General features: G+C 36.2%; 2 protein-coding genes and 1 long non-coding RNA gene across 6 annotated transcripts; 1 reads left to right on the forward strand and 2 right to left on the reverse strand.

The window, feature by feature from the left end:
• The first annotated feature begins 353 nt into the window (after positions 1-353).
• npc1l1 (NPC1-like 1) lies at positions 354-17,823 on the forward strand. Its single transcript, XM_077223981.1, has 19 exons — positions 354-672; positions 2,134-3,451; positions 4,010-4,274; positions 5,317-5,417; positions 5,503-5,675; positions 5,762-5,890; positions 6,330-6,512; positions 7,231-7,345; positions 7,679-7,944; positions 8,873-8,962; positions 9,113-9,303; positions 10,036-10,163; positions 10,256-10,388; positions 10,508-10,566; positions 11,564-11,714; positions 14,029-14,260; positions 14,353-14,466; positions 14,584-14,746; positions 16,220-17,823. Exons 1-19 carry the CDS (start codon positions 610-612, stop codon positions 16,432-16,434), a joined length of 4,089 nt encoding a protein of 1,362 aa, XP_077080096.1. The 5' UTR covers positions 354-609; the 3' UTR covers positions 16,435-17,823.
• LOC143732687 (uncharacterized) lies at positions 8,614-15,908 on the reverse strand. 2 transcript variants are annotated; one of them, XR_013201156.1, is made up of 5 exons: positions 15,606-15,908; positions 14,866-15,016; positions 14,615-14,763; positions 10,608-10,683; positions 8,614-8,960 (listed from the first exon to the last, which is right to left on the reverse strand). It is a non-coding gene; the product is annotated as an uncharacterized LOC143732687 (long non-coding RNA). The 2 variants fall into 2 exon arrangements; XR_013201155.1 differs by having other exon boundaries at positions 14,866-15,906.
• On the reverse strand, positions 16,512-23,854 carry LOC143732686 (uncharacterized). Of its 3 annotated transcripts, none has more exons than XM_077223984.1 (5): positions 22,951-23,854; positions 21,635-21,683; positions 21,487-21,555; positions 19,936-20,020; positions 16,512-16,740 (listed from the first exon to the last, which is right to left on the reverse strand). In XM_077223984.1, exons 1-5 carry the CDS (start codon positions 23,023-23,025, stop codon positions 16,674-16,676), a joined length of 345 nt encoding a protein of 114 aa, XP_077080099.1. In that variant the 5' UTR covers positions 23,026-23,854; the 3' UTR covers positions 16,512-16,673. The 3 variants fall into 3 exon arrangements, with proteins under 3 accessions (XP_077080099.1, XP_077080098.1, XP_077080100.1); XM_077223983.1 differs by lacking the exon at positions 16,512-16,740 and adding an exon at positions 17,543-18,758; XM_077223985.1 differs by lacking the exon at positions 16,512-16,740 and adding an exon at positions 17,543-18,758 and having other exon boundaries at positions 23,014-23,228.
• Positions 23,855-24,483: the final 629 nt, after the last annotated feature.

Consider the following 24,483-nt stretch of genomic DNA (forward strand, 5'->3'; position numbering starts at 1 on the left):
TTAGACTCTCTACCAATAAATGTTTATGGGATTTCACTGCAAGAAAATTTAATTTAAAATTTAATTTTTTTTTAGATTATTTGAGTTTTTTTATTTTATCTTAGTTTTTGATACAAAAAAAAAGAGCAAGCACTGGAGGGACAGAATTTAATGTCACACAGTGTGTACAAAAACGATTCACCCCACTGAAAAAGGAAAATAAAATTGTAGTTGTTTTGCAGTTGCTCAGACATTTTATTAATGAGGGTCATTGGGTGGTTATCAGATTTTGGTGGGTGTGATGTGTTTTTTTCTTTCGAAATTCCATAGCGTCTGTTTAACACACCTTTGGTTTAGTCTGCCCATAGTTAATGATTAGTGAGCTGGATTGGCTTTTGTCCATTCTAGTTGGTTGTTGAAACATCAGGCCAGATAAGACTCTGGTCATCATCAGTATCACTTATGTTCAGCCAATGAGAGTGAGAAAGCCTTTTATTTCCTCCTGTCTTACTCTACAGAATCATCACAGGCAGAAGTAGAGCTACCCAAAGCTCCTGACGTCCTCCTGCCTTCATCTCTCCCCTGGAACTAACACTCCATACACAGAAGAGCAAAGACTTAGGAAGAGAAATGTATTCCCATAGAAAGGGCTTGGAATGGTCCGTTACATTGTTGTCACTTGCTGTTTGCTTGGTGAGTCTTCACTTGTCATATTTTGTATATCTAGATCCTCTCAATGGCAGAATCATTCTACAAAATATCTGAAACGGGCTGCTTTAAATATTGAAATAGCAAAGGGGAGAGTTTTGTCTTCCACAAGTCTCCTTTATATGCAGGATAGGGATCAATAGTATGAGTTGAGGTCATACTTAATTGTTTCATTTTCCGAAATAGAAATTTGATCCACAAATAAATGTGAAGCATTCCATAATAATGAGATATTGAAATATGTATGGAATTTGGACCATACAAAATCGTCTGTCAGCATGTGGAGAATGAATATTGTCTATAAATGAAAAATGATCATTTCAGGTTTAAACATTCATGCCCATGGTTTTTGCTGATGGATTCTGGTTGTCATTAAATTCAGAACAGTTGACGTTATGCTTTTTCCAACGATACCCATCCAGACTCTGCCACCTCTAGCTTTATTAAAAGTTTTCTGGCTATAATTGTGGTACAAAATATTATTGGTTGATTGGTCAGAGGCATTGGAAAAAGATTAAAATCTGTTGGCATGAAACACAATACATTTATCAATGTATGCTTGCTAATCTCATTTTATTTATTTGTGTATTTGTTTGTGATTTTTGTTAATCACTTTAGATTTATTTGTGTTTTGTGAATATGAGATAAATATCACCTCATTTGATCACATCCACACTTTTTCTCGCTGTGGAATATGTGTGAGCCAGAGTGATATAAACTGTATACTTCTGAAAATTATTTGTTACAAATTATAAAGAAAACATTTAATTTCCTTTCATTGTCAAATAAAAAAAGGATATGAAAAAATAGAATAACTAATTTAATACATTACCATTCAAAAGTTTGGGGTTAGCAATTAATACTTTTATTCAGCAAGGATGTATTAAATTAAACTGTTGCTATATATATATATATATATATATATATATATATATATATATATATATATATATAATACAATGAATCCTGAAAAAAAATATTTAGACAAAAATATTAAGCAACACTGCTTCCAACATTTATAATAATAAGAAATGTTTATTGAGCAGCAAATCAGCATATTAGAATGATTTCTGAAGGATCATGCGACTGAAGACTGGAGTAATGATGCTTAAAATTCAGCTTTACCATCATATGAATGATTTAAATATATATATATATATATATATATATATATATATATATATATATATATATATATATATATACATAAATTAAAACAGTTCTTTTAAATTGTAATTACATTTTGACATTAGGATAAGAACTTTCTTTCAAAAAACATTGAAAAATCTTTGATGTAAATGCAGGCAAAAAACTGAACTCAGCAGGAAAAATCCTTATTGTTGAGTTCTGAGTGCTAAATATTCGATGCAGATCTACCGTATAAGACACTTGACTAAACTACAGATTGTTACATCCCTATCTATGTTATATCTCTGTCTTTTGAAGGTTCTCACTGGTGCTCAGCATGAACCAGGCTATTGCTTGTTTTATGAGGACTGTGGTCTAAATCCTGCTGTGGAGGGGGCTCTTATTCCACCTAGGGTACCCTGTAAGGACTACAGAAAAGCCATTAATGTGACGGGAGACCACTATGAACTTTTCAAATCTGTGTGCCCAATGTTTGCCAACGGTGATGGTGAAACGCTGGGCTGCTGCTCCATCAGGCAGCTCACAGCTCTACAGGGCAGCCTGATGCTGTCCAAAGCCTTGCTGATCCGATGCCCATCCTGTGCAGAGAACTTTGCACATCTACACTGTGCCACCACCTGCAGTCCCAACCAAAGTCAGATGTTAACAATCACCAAAACCGCCAACATCACGCAGCCATCTGGCATTGTCAAGGAAGCTGTGGTAGGTTACGAGGCTTACATATCCACCAACTTCTCAGATGCTTCATTTAGATCCTGCAGAAACGTACGAATCCCATCCACCGGAGGGTTCGCTATTGCCACGATGTGTGGCCGCTATGGTTCGACTCTGTGTTCACCGCAACGCTGGTACGATTTCCAGGGTGACTCAAGCAATGGACTGGCTCCTCTGGATATTAATTTCATGCTCTTGCCAGAAGGACAGACCGCTGAACTCCCACAAGGAGCGTTTCCGTTTGCAGGAAGAGCATTGAATTGCAACGAGATGACACCTACAGGGGGGGAGGCCTGTTCCTGTCAGGACTGTGAGCAATCCTGTCCAGTTGTACCACCGCCACCACCTTTACCAAAACCATTCATGATTGGTAGACTTAACGGCGTCCTTGTCATCTGTATCACAGTCTTTGCCTGCATCTTTTTCCTTTTTATCTGTTACTTAGTTTTAGAGTGCACTACCTACTACCAAAAGTCAAGGAGCGCTCAGAAGGGCAAGAGAACCAAGGACCAAAACGAAAATGAGATTAACCATAAAATCAGTCCTAAAGATGTTACGTGCTCTGACAAAGCCAGTCTTGCCACTCAGGACTTCCTAGGGTCTCTTTTCCAGACCTGGGGAACCATGATGGCACGGTATCCTCAGTTTGTGCTTCCGGTCTGCCTTGTGGTTGTGATAGCATTCACAGTTGGAATAAAAAACATAGAACTGACTACAGATCCTGTCCAGCTCTGGTCAGCACCCGAAAGTCGTGCAATGCGTGAGAAGGACTTCCATGATGCACATTTTGATCCATTTTACCGCACCAATCAGCTGATCTTGACCGCTCCAGACCGGCCCAGCCACTACTATGACTCCTTACTCTTTGGGGAACAGAACTTCAGTGGCATCATCTCTAAAGGTAAAACTTCCTATTCTTTCACTTGTTAGTTAAAATAATTAGTTTGATGGCTACCCAATCAGTAAAAAAAAATTGTGATTACCAATATGGTTGTCAAAAATTAAATCATTGTGAAACGTGTCAAATTTTTTATGCATACAATTTAGATCTAGAGAAGTAGCGACAGATCTTTTCCGTATTGTAATGTACAATGGATTTTTGAAAAAAGAAAAAAGGTGTAGGGTGGGTTCTACCTTGGTTCTATCTATCAGTTGTTGATTGAATGGAGATAGATCTGAATGTGAGCTTACAGTCCATTGTACCACATGACTGCAAAAGTCCAGCATACTGTACGTCAACAGTGAGAATTTCACTGGAAAAAGGTTTTGCTTATAGCTTTCTGTATATTATCCAATAACCACTGTAAAGTTGGGATGTGTAGCCTCATACACTCATACAGTGTTTTAATGTAGCAATCTTTTCATTTTTGAGAATTTTCTGTTCCCCTGAATCTTAGGATTCAGTCATTAAAATATAGGCATACTGAGTACCTATGTTTTTTGTTTTTTTTGCTCACAGATTTGATCATAGAGCTGCTGGAGCTTCAGGAGAGAATCCAGGCAATTGAATTCTGGTCAGATGATCTAAACCGAACTGCAAGCCTTAAAGATGTTTGCTATGCGCCACTCAATCCAGACAACCCCTCTTTAACAGACTGTGCTGTCAACAGTCTACCACAGTACTTCCAAAATAGCATGGACAACCTAAATGCCAAAGCAAACATGACAGAGCTTGGCGTGACTAAGGAGGTGGATTGGAGGGACCATTTCATCTACTGTGTAAAGTAAGTCACATATCCATATCTGTAGATGTTACATTACCTTAGGAGCATTTCCATGTTTTTTGAAGTTCCACTGAACAAGTTGTTGTTTCAAGCACTTGGGACTTTTCACGTTTTTGCATGCTGGGTCTTTCTGTAGTTTACATCATAAACAGCATCAACTGACTCTTTATGAGTCAGTCATTTAATCATTTGCTCACCGATTGATTCAAATACATGATTCATTCAGGAACGAAATAAGAACTGGTTCAATTCAGAATTCTGTAGCATACTCTTCTCTTAAGCTAATATGTACTACTTCTACTACAATATGCAATATTTTATGTTAATATAATTAATATATGCTAGTATGCTACTCCAAAGTCAGTCACAGTCTTTATGACATACTCACATACTCTTGAGTAGGTAATTCTTTAAAAAAAGTACTTACTCTGAGTCTGAAACTTTTAAAAATAAATGTTTTGTATGAATGTGTATGAATGTAATCCGAATGGATGAAATACTACTTCCTCATATTGTCATTGTCATCTGACCTACCAGCATTAGTTGTGTCACTATATGACTATTCACAAATCCTCTTCTATGGCCTCATGGCATAGTAAAGTATCCATAGGATGTACACTACAGGAGCAATAGGTCATCCGGGTGCTTTGTGCATACTGTTTTATGAATACTGTGAATTTGAACACTACTCTTTTCATCTACTGTTTTTGCCAACTCTATAGGGAAGCATGCATATTCGTTGAAGCCAGAGACTGGCTACTAAATAGCATACCACTACTACTATAAAGAAATAGTAAGAGTCGTATGCTATTTCAAATGAAGTCTTTATGAGAGAGTCATTGAATCCTTCACTCAACCAATTTCATCATTCAAAATCATTGAATCATTCAGGAATGGAACAGCACCTATTGAGCTTCTTTTAAAACCAATTTTTTGTTGTTTGCTGCAAAAATAGACATAGTAACTCAGTTATTCTTGTTTATTGAACTGCTTTATAAAAACAATATCCCACATAACATAATTACATTCCCCTTGCCCACAGCTCTCCATTATCATTTAAAGACATCACAGCTCTTGGCATGAGTTGCATGGCAGACTATGGAGGTCCTGTCTTCCCCTTCCTGGCTGTAGGAGGATATGAGAGTAAGGAACAAAGCTGTCTTCTAGCATCTCATCTTTGTCTTAAAGATTTACTTAGCTAACTTTCAGCTTTCCATTACATTTTCAGATGAGGCATACACCATTGCTGAGGCCCTGATCCTCACCTTCTCTCTGAACAATTACGCACGATCCGACGTTAAATTTAAGGTGGTTCAACAGTGGGAAAGCATGTTCCTCAAAATTGTCCAGGAATATCAGAAAAACCCAAACACAAACTTCACATTTGCCTATATGGCTGAGGTGAGATTCTGGTTGACCATATGCTGTATAGATCAAAGATGTCAGTTTTTAACAGTGTCATAATCGAATGATCTGGTGCTCCGCAGAGGTCTTTGGAAGATGAGATTAACAGAACGACTGCAGAGGATATCCCTATATTCATGATAAGCTATGCTGTCATCTTCCTCTACATTGCTGTGGCTCTTGGGGAATATTCATCCTGGAAGCGTATCCTGGTGAGTGAGTAACTGAATGGTTAATGGCTTACTGGGAATTTCCTAATTTCTGATAACAGGGAATAAAGGATGAAGCATTTATTTTCTCAAAATGAATGGAAACTCCAGTATGTTTTATCTGTTCTGAGCAATTCAAATGATACATTCTGGACATCAAAAACTAAGTCGCATACCCATTTTTTAAACGTTTTCTGTTTTTAATGGCTTTTTCTCAAAATATTTCACATTTGTTTCTCAGTTGATGTAGAATGAGTCGGAAAAAAATAATGAATAATAAGCTTAGTTTTAGATTTAGTATACACATCTCAAAAAAATATATAATATAAATATATATATATATATATATAATAAGTATTGAACTATCCATTGGCCTAGTTTGACAAGTAAATATATTCTACTGCTGCTTCTACAAACCATGGTTGTATGATTGTCTTCTTAGGTAGACTCAAAGTTCTTGGTCGGACTGGGTGGTATTCTGGTCGTCGGCTGCTCGGTCTTAGCCTCGATGGGTTTCTATGCCTGGATTGGGCTTCCGTCCTCACTGGTCATTCTGCAAGTGGTGCCCTTCCTCGTGCTTGCTGTGGGAGCTGATAACATCTTCATTTTGGTTCTAGAATATCAGGTATGTTTCTTTCTTCATTCTGTTTTTCTTTGTTGCTTATCTTTCTGACATACGGTCTTGGGGTCAGCTTTAAATGGTCACTCTAATCACTTTTTTTCACTTACAGACTTCTTTCACAGTTCTTCGTTTAAATGTTTGGGGTTTGTTTTTTGTTTCTGTTTTTTAAATAAATGTATACTTTTATTCTGCATGGATACATTAAAATAAATGTGCAAAAAAAAGTTTTAAACTGTGATAATAATATAACGTATTTTCATATTATAATAATTTCTGAAGGATCATGTGACACTGAAAAGTAATGATGCTGAAAATTCAGCTCTGCCATCACAGGAATAAATTACATTGTAAAATATATTCACATAGAAAACAGTTCTTTTGAATTTTAATAATATTTCACAATATTTATGTTTTTATGTGTTTTCGATCAAATAAATGCAGCCTTGTTGAGCATGAAAAAAAAATCTCACAAAATCTTACCAACCCCAAACTTTTAAATGGTAGTGTATATCCATCCATCCATCCATCCAAATACACATACATAAATATACAGTCCATAGACATATACATATACACATACATGCATATATATATATATATATATATATATATACATGCATACATATATCAGAAGTAGAAGATATTACTTTGTCTTCACTACTGACTATAACTTCATAAACCACGCTTTCTTTCTGTCTTTTCCATGTTGAATCTCAATCAGAGAGATATGCGCAGACCAGGAGAGCATAGGGAGGAACATATCGGGAGAGTTCTTGGAAATGTGGCTCCCAGCATGCTCCTTTGCAGTTTGTCTGAATCTGTTTGTTTCTTCCTGGGTGAGAATTTCCCATTGATCTTAAACTCTGCTTCATCCCATAAAACACAAGAATAAGAGATTTTTTTTAATTTTGTAAAGTTTTTTTTAATAAAATTATGAATAGAAATGAGGAACTCTTATTATATTGCCTGACCTTTACTCACTCGCATGTCAGTGAAACATAAAGCATCAGATATGTACCACCCTAATTAAATAGAGATATGATTGATGTATAGTGGCAATAATGTACTTTGAATGAGTCATATATTATGCAGTCAATGGGTTCAGATTAATTCCATGCATGAGTAAACATGTATGGCTGATTTAACACACCCTCATTGTCTCTTTGCAGGTGCTTTGAGCACTATGCCGGCGGTGAAGTCGTTTGCCCTATACGCAGCATTGGCTGTGCTCATGGACTTCATTCTACAGATGACTGCCTTTGTGGCTCTGCTCTCACTTGATGCTCGACGACAAGATGCAAACCGCTGTGAGATAGCTTGCTGTGTTACTGTGACAACTCCACACCCATCCAAACCCAACCAGGGCATCCTGCTCCCATTAATGAAAAAATACTACGCCCCTGCACTGCTCAACCCTGTCAGCAGGGCAATAGTGGTACGCTCCTACTTTACAGTATTATGGTTTCTTTAACTACAGTCATTTTTATGTTTTTTATTACAATAGCTACCTTTCAAATGTCTTTTATTTATAGATTCAATGGATTTACCAGTTCTAGACTTTCAGTCATAAAATATGAAAATCCATCAAAAATATATAAAATAGGAATTTTTTAAAGCTATAGTAATAAAAACAATGTGTAAAAAATGATTGTGCTAACCTTTATGGTAACACTTAAAACCTTAATGTTTTAATGCATTATAAAGGTATTCATAATGTACATTATAATGCATTAAAACCTTTCATAATTTTTATTTTTATAATATTTGCAGATTCCTTGTTACATCTGAAAGTGGTTGTCATATGTTTTAATGCTTTCTAAAGGTTTAACAATGAATAGATATGTATTATAAATGTATTATAACTGTTGTTACAATTATTAATATTGACCATACAATGCATAATTAATGCATTAAAATACTTCTATAATGAATCATATATAAAGGCTTTCAGTAAAGCTTTACCATTTATATACATTTTACAAATTCCTCAGCTATCCTTGGCGTGATTTCCAACACAACCAACCATTTTGGCACTAATAAAGTTATTAAAAGCTGTCATTTTCACAAAATGTTCATTCATTTCATTTTACTATTTTTAGGCTACATAAAAATATGAAATCAACCTTAACAGCATAAAGGAATCAGACATTTTATTCCAGTATAAATGTAAATTTACAAAGTAAAAGTATGTGTACATGACTAAAACAAGTGTCCATTGTTTAAAACACCCACCCATACTAGAATTTCATGCATATATAAAAAAAACAAAAACAAAGGTATGGTGTTTTTTTTTGTGGTTCTTTACATGCTTTTATATGATACAATTAGTAATAGTTTAATATCATGATGTCTTGTTCTCTTAGATGGTGGTGTTCCTTGTGATGTTCTGTGGCTCTGTGTTCCTCTTGTTCAATGTAAAAGTGGGCTTAGATCAGGAACTGGCCATGCCATCTGTAAGTACAGAAGTTTATTTAACACCCTTCTGGCCTGCCAATAAAAATACATGAGCAACTATGCCAAAATGCCAATTAAAAACACTTTCAGTTATTCAATAATTAGTTACAGTGTTGTCTCTCTCTTCCCGTGTGTGTAAATATTACCAGGATTCCTACATGTTGGACTACTTCGCATACCTCTATAAGTATTTTGAGGTTGGCGTGCCAACGTATTTTATCATGACCAAAGGGTTCAATTTCACCAGTGCGGAGGGCTTAAACGCAGTGTGTTCTAGTGTGGGATGTGATCAGTTCTCTTTTACCCAGAAGATCCGATACGCCACTGAGTACCCTGACCGGTGAGCACTATACATCTCCCCTGTATATCTCCACTATATGTCTTTCCGCTTTCAATAAACTAAAAATGTAATTTGGTGTTCTGCACTCCTCTACAACTCTTTACCTCCCTTTGCAACACATCAGACCTTGAACTTACAGATTTGTGTTATCGATCTTGAAAGTCCACAGTGACACGGTCCTGGCAAGATACCATTATTAATGTTTGAGAATTATACAATGAAATGACAAAAAAGCTTAATCATTTCTACCTCTTGGTATTCTTGGAATACTGCCTCTGCCGTCATTCTAATTATAATGTTAGAATAGAGACAAAGATCTTTATAATACTGGTAAAGAACCAGATAAAATATGAGCTATGGCTTTACTACCATACAAAAGTTTGGGGTTGGAAAGATGTTTCAATATTTTTGAAAGAAGTCTCTTTTGCTGACCAAGGATGCAGTTATTTGATAAAAAAACAAACAAACAAAAAAAACAGTAAAACAGTAACACATTTTCTATTTGTTGTTTTTTCTATTTGAATATATTTTAAAGTATTCATGTGATGGCATTGCAGAATCATTACTCTAGTCTTTATTGTCACATGATCCTTCAGAAAAATCATTCTAATATGCTGATTTGCTGCTCAAGAAACATGTTGAAAATAGTTGTGCTGCTTCATTACAGCATACATTTTTACAAAATACGAGGAGTTCAAGATCATAAAATCACAATCTCGCTGATTGCTCTAGATCTTATTTGGCTATCCCAGCATCCTCCTGGGTGGATGACTATATTGATTGGCTTAACCCTGGATCCAAATGCTGTCGTATCTATACAACTGCCCAAAAGAATGGAACATTTTGTCCTGCCAATGAGAGTAAGTGTTTATTTATAAATTACCAGTTAACTATTAAAGCTTTGTTGTTTATGTATATTGTTCAATTAACTAAATTTTAAACTTTTTGACAGCGGGTATTTTAACTTGTGCCAAGAAGTGTATGGAAAAACCCGAAGATGGGGTTCTGCGGCCTAGTGTTGAAGAGTTTAACAGATTCCTGCCAGACTTTCTGAGCAACAGACCTGACCTACAGTGTCCAAAAGGGTAAGAAATACTACTACATCTGGTCATCTAAAGGACTGAATAGAAGCTTTGAATGTTTAGAATAAAACACTTCCATGATTATTGTGTATTTTCTAAAAATGTTTTTATTTCATTTACAGTGGTTTGGGAGCTTATGATAAAGCTGTAATTAGAGACAATGAAACTGGGGAAGTAATAGGTGAGATACATCAGTTTGTACATGTAACATTTTGCATTCACCTTCTATAGTGGTTCTTAACGGGGCCAGGGTCCACTCGGGGGCTTCAGCAAACTTTCAGTGGGGCTTTCAAGATGCCTTTAAACGATTTAAAATAAGACAAAGCAAGCTTTAAAATAAACCAAAACAGCTAAAAAACAACAACAAAAAGAACAAAAACACAGGTTCTTTCTTATTTGAATTCACCGCCTCAACAACAGTTTTTGAAAACATGGACATATGAAGTAGCATAATTTTAATAGTGTGATTTCTAGACTTGGAAATAGCTGTGGTAATTAATAAAAAATTAAAACGAAATGGTAATTTTTCAAATGAATATACATTTCCCTATGATGAGCTCTAAAATATTTTATTGGGTAGAAATTGTGAATGAAAATATGATGTGCCCTTAATTTTTATTCGATAAATCATGGGGGCTTCAAAATATTGTTGGTGTCAAAAATATTGAGAATCACTGTTCTATGGAGCTGTTAAGTCATAACATCAATTTGTTGGCTTATTCACAATTGGTTCCCTTAAGAAATTTAAGATTAGCAGTTTCGGATTTGTGAGTAAAATGTATTACTAATATTACAACATAAATGACTTACTTTGATAAGGTATGCCTACCTCAATCGTGATTCTTGAAACTGTTGTTTTTTTAAAAGCTAAAAAGACTCTAAGCTACAATGGCTACAACAGTTGTCTCAATTCGTTATACACGTCAACTCACATCCTTATGGTAGTTGAAGCCCTTATTTGGTGAATTGTTCTCAATGTTTGAGGTATGACTGTAATTTATGTTATAGAATAAAATGTGAAAAAACCACAGACTCTATTTTACTCATAAACTGAAAACCGCTAATTGCTAAAATGCTGATTCTCTTCCAGGTTTTAGGGCCTACAAACAGCTAATTTAAGAGACATTTAAGTGTTTCAGTCCATTCACAATTTCATCATGACATCTCTCCATTTACAGCCTCTCGGTTTATGGCCTACCACACTCCTCTGGTCAACTCGCAGGAGTTCACGGGTGCACTGCAGAAGGCCAGAGAACTGGCGCATAATATCACGCTGACCATGAGGGAAATCAACGGCACTTCACCTGACTTTGAGGTCTTCCCTTACACGTAGGTGTCATCTTCTAATCCTCCCTTATCCTACCATCCTCACCCTTGCTGTTTCTTCTACGGGATAAGATAAGAAACGATAATCAGGAAATGTAATATTATTGAATGATAACGCGTCCTTGAGCTACTTCATAAATTGCAAAACTACATAACAAATCCTTGAGCGACTTCATATATTTCTTGCAATTCTAGGATAGAACAGGGATGTCACACATCCATTTAAAGAGTCTTGAAACCCTTAAACACATTTTTTGAGATGTTAAAAGATATGTGCTGGTGGCACATGAATGAATACAGCAATACCACTCATTACATTTTATTAAGGTAAATGTGTCTTTTTTCTAATTTTTCTGAGCCATTTCCTCCTTCCTGTTTAAAAGTCATGAAAAGTGAGATATATGCGTAAATTGCAATAAATCTTCGTATATTGAATGTGCACTTGTAGAGTACTTCAGATCTTTGAAGTATATTTTTAACTCTACTTGCTTTTAATATATTGTTAATTAAATAAAAGGCCTCTCAAGTGTATTTTAAAGAGATTACACTTTCATGACTGTTTCAATTTTAACTATAGTATGTTATTCAATATTACATTTAAAGTTAAAAAATATTTTAAATGTACTAAATTGCAACTTCATTATTACAAATGTGTATACAAATGTGTATTTATAAATACATGACATACATGTTTCATTAGAAATGACATTAAGATATATTTTAATTTGCATAAATGCTTGTCAGTACATTCGGCAGTACACTTTAACCATATAAACTGAACAAAATTATAAACGCAAAACTTTTGTTTTCGTCCCCATTTTTCATGAGCTGAACTCAAAGATCTAAGACTTTTCCTATGTACACAAAAGGCCTATTTATCTCAAATATTGTTCACAAATCTGTCTAAATCTGTGTTAGTGAACCTTCTCCTTTTCCAAGATAATCCAGATAATCCACAGGTGTGGCATATCAAGAAGATTAGACAGCATGATTACTGCACAGGTGTGCCTTAGGCTGGCCACAATAAAAGGCCACTTTTGTGCAGTTTTACTGTATTGGGGTGGTCCGGGGGGGTCCAAAAACCAGTCAGTATCTGGTGTGACCACGATTTGCCTCACGCAGTGCAACACATCTTCTTCGCGAAGAGTTGATCAGGTTGTTGATAGTGGTCTGTGGTATGTTGGTCCACTCCTCTTCATGACTGTGCGAAGTTGCTGGATATTGGCAGGACCTGGAACACGCTGTCATATACGCCGATCCAGAGCATCCCAAACGTACTCAATGGGTGACATGTCCGGTGAGTAGGCCTATGCAAGAACTGGGATGTTTTCAGCTTCGAGGAATTGTGTACAGATCCTTGCAACATGGGGCTGTGCATTATCATGCTGCAACATGAGGTGATGGTCAAAATGTCATCAATAAAATGCACCTGTGTTCGTTGTCCATAACATACGCCTGCCACCATGGGCCACTCGATCCACAACGTTGACATTAGCAAACCGCTTACCCACACAACGCCATACACGTCTGCCATCTGCCCAGTACAGTGAAAACCACAATTCATCCGTGAAGAGAACACCTCTCCAAAGTGCCAGACGCCATTGAATGTGAGCATTTGCCCACTCAAGTCGGTTACGATGATGAAATGCAGTCAGGTCGTGACTCCGATGAGGACGACGAGCATGCAGATGAGCTTCTCTGAGACGGTTTCTGACAGTTTGTGCAGAAATTCTTTGGTTATGCAAACCGATTGTTGCAGCAGATGTCCGGAAGGCTGGTCTCAGACGATCTTGGAGGTGGAGATGCTGGTTGTGGAGGTCCTGGGCTAGTGTGGTTACACGTGGTCTGTGGTTGTGAGGCCGGTTGGATGTACTGCCAAACAAAAGTGTTGCGTTTATAATTTTGTATTTAAGAGAAAATAAGTAATTGTGAATTTGCATATAAAGATGTACTTAAGTCCTACTCAATAATGTCAAAAAGCATTCTTAAGCTCAACTAATTGCATTTTAATATATATTTAAACTTTGTTGCCATTAAGTAAATGGCATGCAGTTAATTGTGCAAAAACTACATTTAGTACGCACTTAATATTATTCTTTTAAAGAATATTATATCAATAATAACTTTTTTTAAAAGAATGCTAAAGTGTACTTCTTTCACAAGGGTGTCCAAGATTAAATATGGCCAAAGAAAAAAAAATTAATTCTTAACAACTTTATACAAATAAAAGAGATGCGTTAAAATTTTCATTAAATGCACAAGAAGACCCAGTTTCAAAATTCTCTGTGCCCTGACTCTGTGATCTTTCTTTTCGCAGTGTGACGTACGTGTATTACGAACAGTACCTGACCATCGTGAATGAGGGTCTGTTCAACATTGCCATGTGTCTTCTCCCCACATTCGTTGTGTGTTGTATCCTGCTCGGCATGGACTTGAGATCAGGCTTTCTGAACCTGCTCACCATAGTGATGATCACTGTGGATACGGTTGGCGTCATGACGTTGTGGGGTATCGATTTCAACGCTGTGTCGCTTATTAACCTTGTGACTGTGAGTGTGTCGGAGAAACGCATTAGCAAGTTTGCATTTCATAATGATGATTAGTGATCCCTGACATTATTAACAGATGGTTTGTTTTGCAGGCTGTTGGTATATCAGTGGAGTTTGTATCTCATATAACACGCTCATTTGCTCTCAGCATTGGCCACACAAAGGTGGAAAGAGCAAAAGAAGCCACAGCTAACATGGGCAGTGCTGTGAGTACCAGAACAACAAACATGCTAGACTTGATGAATTTTTAAGACCTGCTCAGCTATGCTATTCCAGTCGTCTAGTTGTGGTGCCATTACATATGTCTATGTTCTCTTTTCCAGGTGTTTGCTGGAGTTGCAATGACCAACCTACCTGGAATCATTGTTTTGGCATTTGCTAAAGCCCAGCTCATCCAGATCTTCTTTTTCAGACTCAATCTGGTCATCACTCTACTCGGCATGGCCCACGGCCTCATATTTCTGCCTGTGCTGCTCAGTTTCGTCGGTATGTTGCAAACATGACTGCAAGCACATAACTACATACTCAGTCTTCATGTCATTGGTGCTTAATCTAGTTCAAAGAGACTAGTTCTAATTCTAAACAAAGGCTGTGTTCAGATTTACCTGGCCTCAAGAGGCGCGGTAGCTACTGATAATGGAGACTAGGGTCTTTAGCATCATTGATAATGCGCTTGCCTTCCATGCCAGAGATGGTAATTTGAATCAATCTCGGAACGAGTCGAGTAGAGTCAAGTGGCAACCTTCTGATCTCTCTCTAGAATCCAACACGAAACTGACTTACACTGCAATTCATCGACTGGCCTCTGGAGACAGGCTCCAAAAGAGAGTCAATCCCATATACCCCCATGTTAAAATGCCCAACTTTACAGCAGAAAAAAATGTTTACAGCCTGCTACAAAAAGTGGTTTTGGTCTATATAGCTAATTTTGCCCTTCATGACAACTGGGAGGGGGGGGGGGGGGGGCAATTTTTTATGCCTCATTCATTTAAATTGTATTAAGCCTTTAAATTTCTGCATTAATTAAGGGCGTGGCCAGTTGAGTGACAGGTGGATTGCTGCTGCTGTCACTACTAGCCGTACCAGCTTATCCCGCCTTTTTGCCCATTTTCTGTTATCCGGGAGTGAAGCGCAGTGATGCGCTGCAAGTTGGTTATGGCCGTCTCCGCTCACTTTGGGCTTCAAAAAAGCTCTTGAGAAACTTACGGGTGACGTCACGGACACTACGAGTCTATGAGTAAGACGAGTTCCGTTTGGTGCCGTGACCCGGGTGGGAGTGAGGTTTAGGGGGGTTGAGTGTTACAGAGGCAAGCTAGTAAGAGCTGTGCGTGTAAATCTCACTCACCTGGTCTCAAGAGGTGAGCTAGAGCGGGCTTTAGTGTCCTTGTCAGCGTGCCTGCCTCCCATGCTGCTTCAGTCTCGCTGATTCAAATCCCACTCAAGCAGGTTGAGTAAGACCGGTTATATACTCAAAGGGTTAGATTTGTTATGTTTTGTAATGGTTTTGAAAAAGGTCTGTTATTCAAGTTGTTATTCAAACTGTATTCAAGACAATATAGCATTTTTTAAATATTTGTCCATTTGTGTTGTACTTGCAGGTGAGATACAGTACATACAAATAAAACAGTTTTATGAAATGGTGCAAATAAAGTATCTAAGAAAAGTTAAAAAAATGTATTATGTTAAATAAAATATGATACAGTCTAAACTATATGCAGTACACTAGTATTCAATTCCAAATACCTGAACAAACCAAACAATTTTTTGTGTACTTCTTTGTACATGTGGTGTTAGAATTTGGGAAAAGAGAACATAATTGTATATAAATACATTTATAAAAAAAAAAATTAAAAAAAAAAAATATATATATATATAATATCTGTGTGTTAGAACAGGTTTGGATTAAACAAAATGGAACGGTTTTATTAACTCATAAAATCGACTGTCTGTGTTGCTCAGGTCCTGGTGTGAACAACGCAGTTCTGCTGCAGATTCAAGAGAAAAAAGCCAAGGAGATGGAGCTCAACAGCAAAGCCACATATGACAATGTTAGCTTCGAAAACCACGAAAAGTCGAACGGCGAAATACCCGTAGAGCCTTCATGTCCAGTAAAGGCCGACACCATCTTCAACACCAACCAAGAACCCATCCAATGGGATATTGCTGTATTGTAACCTAAGACCTCTTACAAACTGCTCTTCCTCTTCCTTCCAGTTCATTTACCTATTACACAGAATTGGCAATCATGAAAGAAAGACATAAGATTGCCATTACATACACTACTGCGTGTAAGCATTTGAGGGAAAAACAACCAATCAACATTGCAACTTTCTAAGCAGAATCACCTCATGCTACAGTATGTCAGCTCTATACCTCCTTATGTGTGCTTCTTGATAGCATTGCGTGACTGCTATCAACCGTTCCGTCTCCTTCTTAAGATGTTCATGAGTGAGATCGACATCGACTTGCCCAGGTCACACCTTAGACAAATTTATATGGATACAAATGAGGAGCTCAGTTTTAGAAATAAGGAAATTACCACAATAGATAAGAATTATTTTAGTTTTTTATTATGTAAAATTTGTTGAATGTTATATTTAATTGTTGCTGTTTAGGTTTTATATTGTCATTTTTGCCAGATAGTAATTGTCTTGTTCATGATAGAAACACAACTCTGAAAGGAGGAAAATGTAGCTCAAATAACACTCCTGTTTAAAGAGTGTCCGCTCTTGTATTATAAGCATTACTGTAGTAAAAAATTAAATGCACTGTGTGTATTTCTACAGTCTGCAAAAATTCATTGAATGTTCAGTAGATATCAACTTTGCATTCAAAGTTTACACTTACTGTTAAAGTAACTATAAAGCACTTTTACAACAGTTTATTGACTGTATTATTGTAGGCAACCCCATTTCAGAGGCAATTAAGGAAACTATTTTTGATTTTTAAGGATATTTATTACGGAGTATATATTTTAAAACATGATTGTAATACTTTCAAACACTGTCGAATGACACATTAAATGAAAATAGTTGTATTTCTGTTGCAGGAAATGATATGAATGAAATAAACTATACAGTAATATTGCCTTTTCTCACAAGTATTAAAATGTTTAAGCTTGTTATTAAATAAAGCAATAATCCCCATGAAGCAGTCGGTTAAGGTGAATTAACATTGTAAGGCCCGACGCGGAGTGGTTGGTCCATAAAAATATTTATTTGGTGTATGTTTGTAGACTAGAGTAATTTACAACGGCTTTGAACGAAGCTCAAGGACCAGAACTAACCGTTTAATAAATGATTTTAATGTGATTGTACAAACTCATATCAAAGATCACATTTACAGGCACATATCAATTTTAACATTCTATACTAAACATTTGTGCGGTAAAAATTTTGTTTTATACAGCCACACTTACAGAGTCTTATACTGAATTGACTTAACACATTCATCCAAAATAAAAGGAAATCCAACCTTCACAATGAAAACCATTGGAATTAAAACAAAAAAATAAAATAAGTAATAGTACGGCACTTGTGCAAACAAAGCACCTGCGATTAAAATGCAATCTGCATCTCCCTTTTCTTATGTTAAACTCGCACGTACCCAAAGACTTTAACCCAGAAATGTGCTGTTCTCTGGCCAATACTGCTGCATAAGGGAAATCTCTCTCACTCCCAGACAGACTCGCACGCACACATACATACATACACACGCACGCACTCATTCACTGGTGCAGAGTTCACTATGGTCAAAGGAGAAGTTTGGAGGAAAATAAGGGCCTAATCTCTTAACATTTATTATATCTTCCATGGATTAATTAGCATAGCGCTATGAGCAATAAAATAAATGTCCCAAAACACATACGTCTATAAAGATAAACCAACATCCCGTATATTTATACGGTGATTTCTTTGTTTAATCAAGTGAAAAAACACAGAGCCCTCTGCCATCTGGTGGACATTTGTTGTGTTGTGCCATAGTATTGCTACACCTACATTATAGGCTACACTCTGGATCTATACTCAAGTAAACTATTCATACGTATCTCAAGAGCACATAGGGGCTTGTTATTTTCTATATATACACACATATAATATACACAAAAGTATTCAGTTTAATGACTAAATTCCACATTATCAAGACAAATTCCAAAATGGAACTCCCCCTGTCCAATTGGATAATGTCTGGTGATCAGCCAAGCAGACTGATTAAGAACCTGATGGGTGACTTATGAAAGACTGCAGATATCGATCTGTTGAGGACCATGTAGAACTGTAAAACAGAAGCACCTCAAAATGTTCCCTCAAATAGTGTGCGTTAAGACCTGAACACAGTTCATGAGGGTGCTGATACAGAGCAGGAGAAGATCTGACCTAAGATCAGTAACTCAGAATCTCTGGTAGACAGGCGGGACGTCCCGTCCAGGGGTCAGCACATAAGAGACCGCTGTTCACGAGCCTTCAAACTTGTTCTTTTTTTCCTCCTAACAGAGACACTGAGACAAAACAAAAATTAGTTATTAAAATACTATGGTTTATTTATTTTTACAGTGGATCCGAAATTGTTGGCTGCTTTACTTTTACAAAAAAATTCCATTTCTTTTTTTTAAATGATATCAGTATAACAACTTGAAAAAGTTTAACTGAAAAATTATATTATTTCAAAATGTCATAACATTTGATTTGTCCTTTTTTAAATGAGAACAACAGTTTTTGAATGAATACGCCACATTCATTTAATGTTATAATGTTGATTTGTTTTACTTTTGAACCCCACAAACTGCAACACAACAAAAACAAAACAAAAAGCAACAAAAACACAAAACAAAACACAGCATTAAACTTTGCTACAAAGTTTGTGTGGTTCAAACCTTTTCGGTTGGGGTACTTTTGGTATATGCAAAACAATATGCGAAACAAAAAAGAAAATGCTAAACAAAATGCAAACAAAAAACAACAAAAAGTATAATTCTAAACAAAATGCAAACAAAAAACAACAAAAAGTATAATTCTAAACAAAATGCAAACAAAAACCAACAAAAGTATAATTCTAAACAAAATGCAAACAAAAACCAACAAAAAGTATAATTCTAAACAAAATGCAACAAAACAGCATTGCACTTGCACCTTGTGAAGGATTTGTTTGGTTTATACCTTTTCGGTTGAGGCACTTTTGGACACCACAATATGCTAAACAAAATGCAACAAAACATAAAAAAGGTAAATGCTAGACAAAAAGCAACAAAAAACAAACAAAAAAATCCTAAACAAAATGCAACAAAGCAAATCAAAACAAAAACCGTAAAATTCTAAACAAAATGCAACAAAACAGCATTGCACTTGTACCTTGTGAAGGGTTTGTTTGGTCCATACCCTTTCAGGTGCAAAAAAAGATGCAAGCAATATGCAAAACAAAACAAGTAAAATGCTAAACAAAACACAACAAAACAAAAAAGTAGCATTGCACTTGCAGCTTGTGAGAGGTTTGTTTGGTCTATTACTTTTCGGTAGGGGTACTTTTGGACCCCACAATAAGCAGAACAAAACAAATAAGTAAAATGCTAAACAAATTTCAACAAAACAAAATCAAAACAGAAAAGTAAAATGCTAAACAAAACGCTACAAAACACAGCATTGCACTTGCACCTTGTGAAAGGTTTGTCTGGTTCATACCTTTTCGGTTGCGTAACCATGCATTTCCAAAGAACAGTGTAGAGGGCTAACAGAAGGCCTATGAACACTGCTGCAGCGATCGCACCTGCAAACACAACAAACGCCTGTTAAACCGCTGTCTGCAGTCTTGAAAACATTTGTCTGAAGAGGCACATAATCTGCATCTTGAGAGAACACTGATATAGAGTATGACCGAATGAGAGGCCGCAGTTTCATTGTCCGCAATCCAAAGTCACTGGTCTTTCTAGTGAAAAATCCAACTTGGATACATTGGTACTGTTAGTAAACATCTCCATACCATATAGTCAGTTTATATATGTATCTTAGGCCTGTAAAAATGAGAAATTACAGTCAGTTTTAATTTGTGTTTTTATTCAAGAATCAAGACATAGAAAGTTCCATTGATGACATGGAAACCTGTTTAAACATGTGAGCGGGTAACAGGAAAATCAGCCATGAGCAATGATTTAATACTCCATACATTTTAAAAATTTGTATTGGAAACATAACAAAATCATATTAGTTCTGAGACAAGCTCTAGCAACATTTTTTTCCAGGTGAGTTGCATGATTTAATCTCTTTTATGTAATGGAATGAAATGAAATATTTAAATCTGATATATGAGTCCAAATACTTCTGGGGCCAACCTGTGTAGTCAATGAATGATATTTCCATAAAATTTTTGCTAACAAATTAGGTTATGTCCCCATTTCAAATGATCAGCTCCGCCTCTGATATTCTGCCCTTGTCCAGAAATTCCAAGTGTTTAATAACGATACACACACACACACACACACACTTTTTTGAGAATTAATTTTGATATTTCTACAAAAATACTGTAACCCCTTGTTGTATTTCCCAGGCAAAAGGTCATACAAGTTGTGAAATCAAATGATTATTTTCACGCTTGATTTCCACTCTTCTCGGAAGATGAAGAGAAAAACAAAAAAATGTGATCCATAGCAAAAAGAGCAATTAGAAAGGAGAGCTCTTAGATAAATCATGTTCCCTGAGATGTAATTTTGACAGGACTTGTATGTTTTAAAACATAAAAGAAAACTTCTAGAGAGTTTGGTCAGACTGATTAATGTCTGCTTGATAAGAAAGACATGACAACATTTATAACTGTACTTCTTTTGTAAAAAGGTAGGACTGAGGAAAATTGGCTAAAGACTGACTGAATGAGACAACATTCAATAAAAGGAAGACAACAGCAATAAAAGAGGAAGGGCAGGTCAAACCTCAGAGAATCAACTTCAAATGTACGAGCAGAAATCAATGGAATGTGCTGATCTGCTGCTCAAGGAACATTTCTTATGATTATCAACATTGAAATTCCAGGATACTTTAATATATTGAGAGGGGAAAAAAGCATTAATTTAAAATGGATTTTTTTGTAACATTATATATGATCACTTTTATATCCATCCTTGCTGAATAAAAGTATTAATAAAAAAACTGGCTGAATGGTAGTGTATCTGAAAAGGCGGCACTTTTGCACTCTATTGGGACCTCAGATCTTGGGAGATCAGACAGAGAGTGAAACTCTACCTGGAATGATTCCAGTCTCTCTGTTCACGGGGGTCTCAGCAAGAGGGGGTGGACTGGCAGTTACTGAGCCTGTGGAGACAATGAAGATTATGTTAAAGCATGTACACCATCATTAGCATGATGTAATTAAGGCTGTTTAATGCATTACCATTTCTATCAGAGTTGAAGGGGAGCCATGAAGACACTTGGGAAACTATCTGGGGAGAGAAAACAACAGGTTATTCAGTGAGAAAATAATGTGTGGGGCTTGTTTTTTCCTTTCAAGAATTGACTGAATTGGGAAAAGTGGGTGTTAAATACTATAATAGAGGGGGTGAAGGAAGAGTTAAATAAATAAGCATAAGGTGACGTGACATTACATTGATATATAATGTCCTGTTTGCTGTAACTGTATGACATCTACATATATCATTTTCAATATTACCTTCTCACAAGTAGCATATATTTCTCTGCCATGATTTATTTATTCTGTATAAGAACATTTCTGGTAAAGGAGATAAAGCGGGTAGTATTTGGGTAGTCATGTGATTCCAAAATGGCAACTCCCGTGAGGGGGGACTTGCCCCATCATGTAGAATAAAACTGCATTTTCTAGGCCACTGATATAGCTGCAGTAGTCATCATCAAATACAAGTGTACATCATTTTAAACGTATTAGACAAAAGTATCAACAGAGCCTGTCTATCCAAGTACTGCTTTGTGCTTAAAGTCAGCTTGAAACAAAGTTACAATGGTCATTTCTTCCCTATTGCAACGAATCCAAGTGAAACTGCTTTTCAAACAAGAAAAAAATGTAAGGCCTTCCGCTGAAAAAAGTGTCATCAGAGAAGATATGTCATTCCAGTAGGGAGGGGAAGTTATTTCGAGTAAAGATTACATGGGTAAGTGAATTTGGAAAGAATTTCTTTTATATAATAAATACTGCAACACTCAATAAAAAAAATAAAAAAGAATAGTCCATTTTGATTTCATGGTGGCTTTAAAGGACAAAGAGGGAGGGACGGGGCATGTCCCTGCACTGTTTAGCAAAGATAAGAAACTATGCCATGACTGAAAGTTTCCAAAACATGCTGGAAGACAGGAAATGAGAGAGAGAGAGATTGAGAGAGAGAGAGAGAGAGAGAGAGAGAGAGAGAGAGAGAGAGAGAGTTTACTGTTTCCCAAGAAGTAGCTTTGCTCCTCAAAACAAGTTGATCTGTGCTGTAAATGCAGTCATCTGTCTTGCAAAATGTAACTTTGTCAATGAATAGGCTACTAACAAAAAATGGTTTGCTATTCTGATACACTGACCTATTTTGTATATTTGCAATGAAACATAATGCAATGAAACATAACTACTTTTCTCATCTTAAAAAGATACTGTCTTTATAAAGCAATTCAACAAGTGGAGCATTTATAACACATACTGCAGAACAGAGTTTAGTATTGCATTGAATTGCATTATTTCTCATGCGTTTGCTTTACCTGTTTGAGACTGTATTCCTGTGGTTCTTCGTGAAGAGAGCTGTTGTTGTTGTTGTTTCTTACCTCCGTCCACATGTTTCAGCGTGTTTGTGTGTGTCCTCGTTTGATCATCACGAGGAGCCCAGTGTGAAGAGAGCGAATGAGAGTTAGACAACCAAAACAATGTAAAATCGCTCCTAGTTTGCTCTTAAAGTGGTCGGGGTACATAAATCTAATGGGCGGGGCAACAATCCGCCTCTACAATTAAACTTATCTATATCTCTTATTAGCTATTATCTGTGAATGCGCGAGACTTCATTTGCATTCGGATTCATTAGGTAAAATAATAATAAAGTAAACTATAAAAGTGTTTGAGCTACGAAACATATAGGCTATACTAAGAAATATTTCTCAGAATGAGTACTAAAATCTAATTCTGAGGGGGGAAAAAAACTTACTAGCACGTGTTATAAAGTCAGAATTGATAGATATAAACTCTCTAAGTCTGAAAAAAGTCGGAATTGCAATAAATAACTAGCGAGGGAAAAAAGAGTCAGAATTGTGAGATAGGCTAGAAAGTAGCAATTGCCCCCTTTTTTGTCTTTTATTCAAAGGAAAAGGAAGTCTCACACATTCAAATGGCCAAACCCGCGTTTTTGTTTCTTTTCAAAAAATTGCAAAATAGGCTAGACTAATCCTGACTGATGTGAGCTGAAATTTAGTAAATAAATAAAACTGTGGAAAAAAAGACATTTGAAATTGCAGTGGAGAGAAAGATTTCTGGGATTAACGATTTAAATTTCGGTCTGTTCATCCCAAAAATCTATCTGGTTACTTTCTTAACTTTTTTGGGGATTGACATTCTGATACGAGTGTGGTGTATGGGAGAGAACTGCGTCTAAAGGTGCACTAAGCGAAGTTGGGTGACGTCACTTCTTGTTGACCTTCGAAGTAGGATTTGTCAAACAAAACGGAGGCTAGACGACAATGTATAATTAATAATTAATTTTATTAAAAACTAACATCTATTATTGCAATGGACATCACACTTTCAATAAATCCTGTGTTCTACTATAAAAGGTCTTCAAATTAACTTTGAATATTATCACTTGATTCAATTAAGATTATAATAGGTGTAAGTTGATGATGCTATCATGCACATAAATCTGCATATAAAAGGTAAAAACGGAGCTCCTCCTCCTGTCTAGTTGGTTAGCCACGTCTTTTGTGATGCCTCAAAGCTCAATCAGATTAAGTTATGGGTCATGCTTTCATTGTGATTGGTTGATCAGGGGCTAATCAGTGACCAGGCTGTACTCATATTATAAACACAAAATATAAAATCAAAAACCATGTGATGTCCATTCTAATGGTCACACAGTCTGAAGGGGTTAAATATTCTGATACAGTTATGGTTTATATTGTGTTACACTGCCATCTAGTTCCAGGAACCCTCTGTTGCATAATATAAAACGGTTGCACCTAAAGCTTGCTATTAAAAAAAAACTACATTACTAACATTAAACATTAACTTTATTTTATATAATAATGTGA

The sequence above is a fragment of the Siphateles boraxobius genome, unplaced genomic scaffold, assembly GCF_051911475.1.
Source record: "Siphateles boraxobius isolate OS27281-9 unplaced genomic scaffold, OSU_SipBor_1 9, whole genome shotgun sequence".
In the NCBI taxonomy this organism is placed as follows: domain Eukaryota; kingdom Metazoa; phylum Chordata; class Actinopteri; order Cypriniformes; family Leuciscidae; genus Siphateles; species Siphateles boraxobius.

Bases quoted from the DNA above. Each gene is read 5' to 3' on its own strand.
- npc1l1 (XM_077223981.1), top strand. From the start codon at position 610: ATGTATTCCCATAGAAAGGGCTTGGAATGGTCCGTTACATTGTTGTCA. The intron at 673-2,133 runs GTGAGTCTTCAC...TGTCTTTTGAAG, and splicing joins TGTCACTTGCTGTTTGCTTG to GTTCTCACTGGTGCTCAGCA. The intron at 9,304-10,035 runs GTGAGCACTATA...TGATTGCTCTAG, and splicing joins GCCACTGAGTACCCTGACCG to ATCTTATTTGGCTATCCCAG.
- LOC143732686 (XM_077223984.1), bottom strand. From the start codon at position 23,025: ATGTGGACGGAGGTAAGAAACAACAACAACAACAGCTCTCTTCACGAA. The intron at 21,684-22,950 runs GTAAAGCAAACG...TTCTCTCCCCAG, and splicing joins AGGAATACAGTCTCAAACAG to ATAGTTTCCCAAGTGTCTTC. The intron at 21,556-21,634 runs GTAATGCATTAA...TTGTCTCCACAG, and splicing joins CTTCAACTCTGATAGAAATG to GCTCAGTAACTGCCAGTCCA.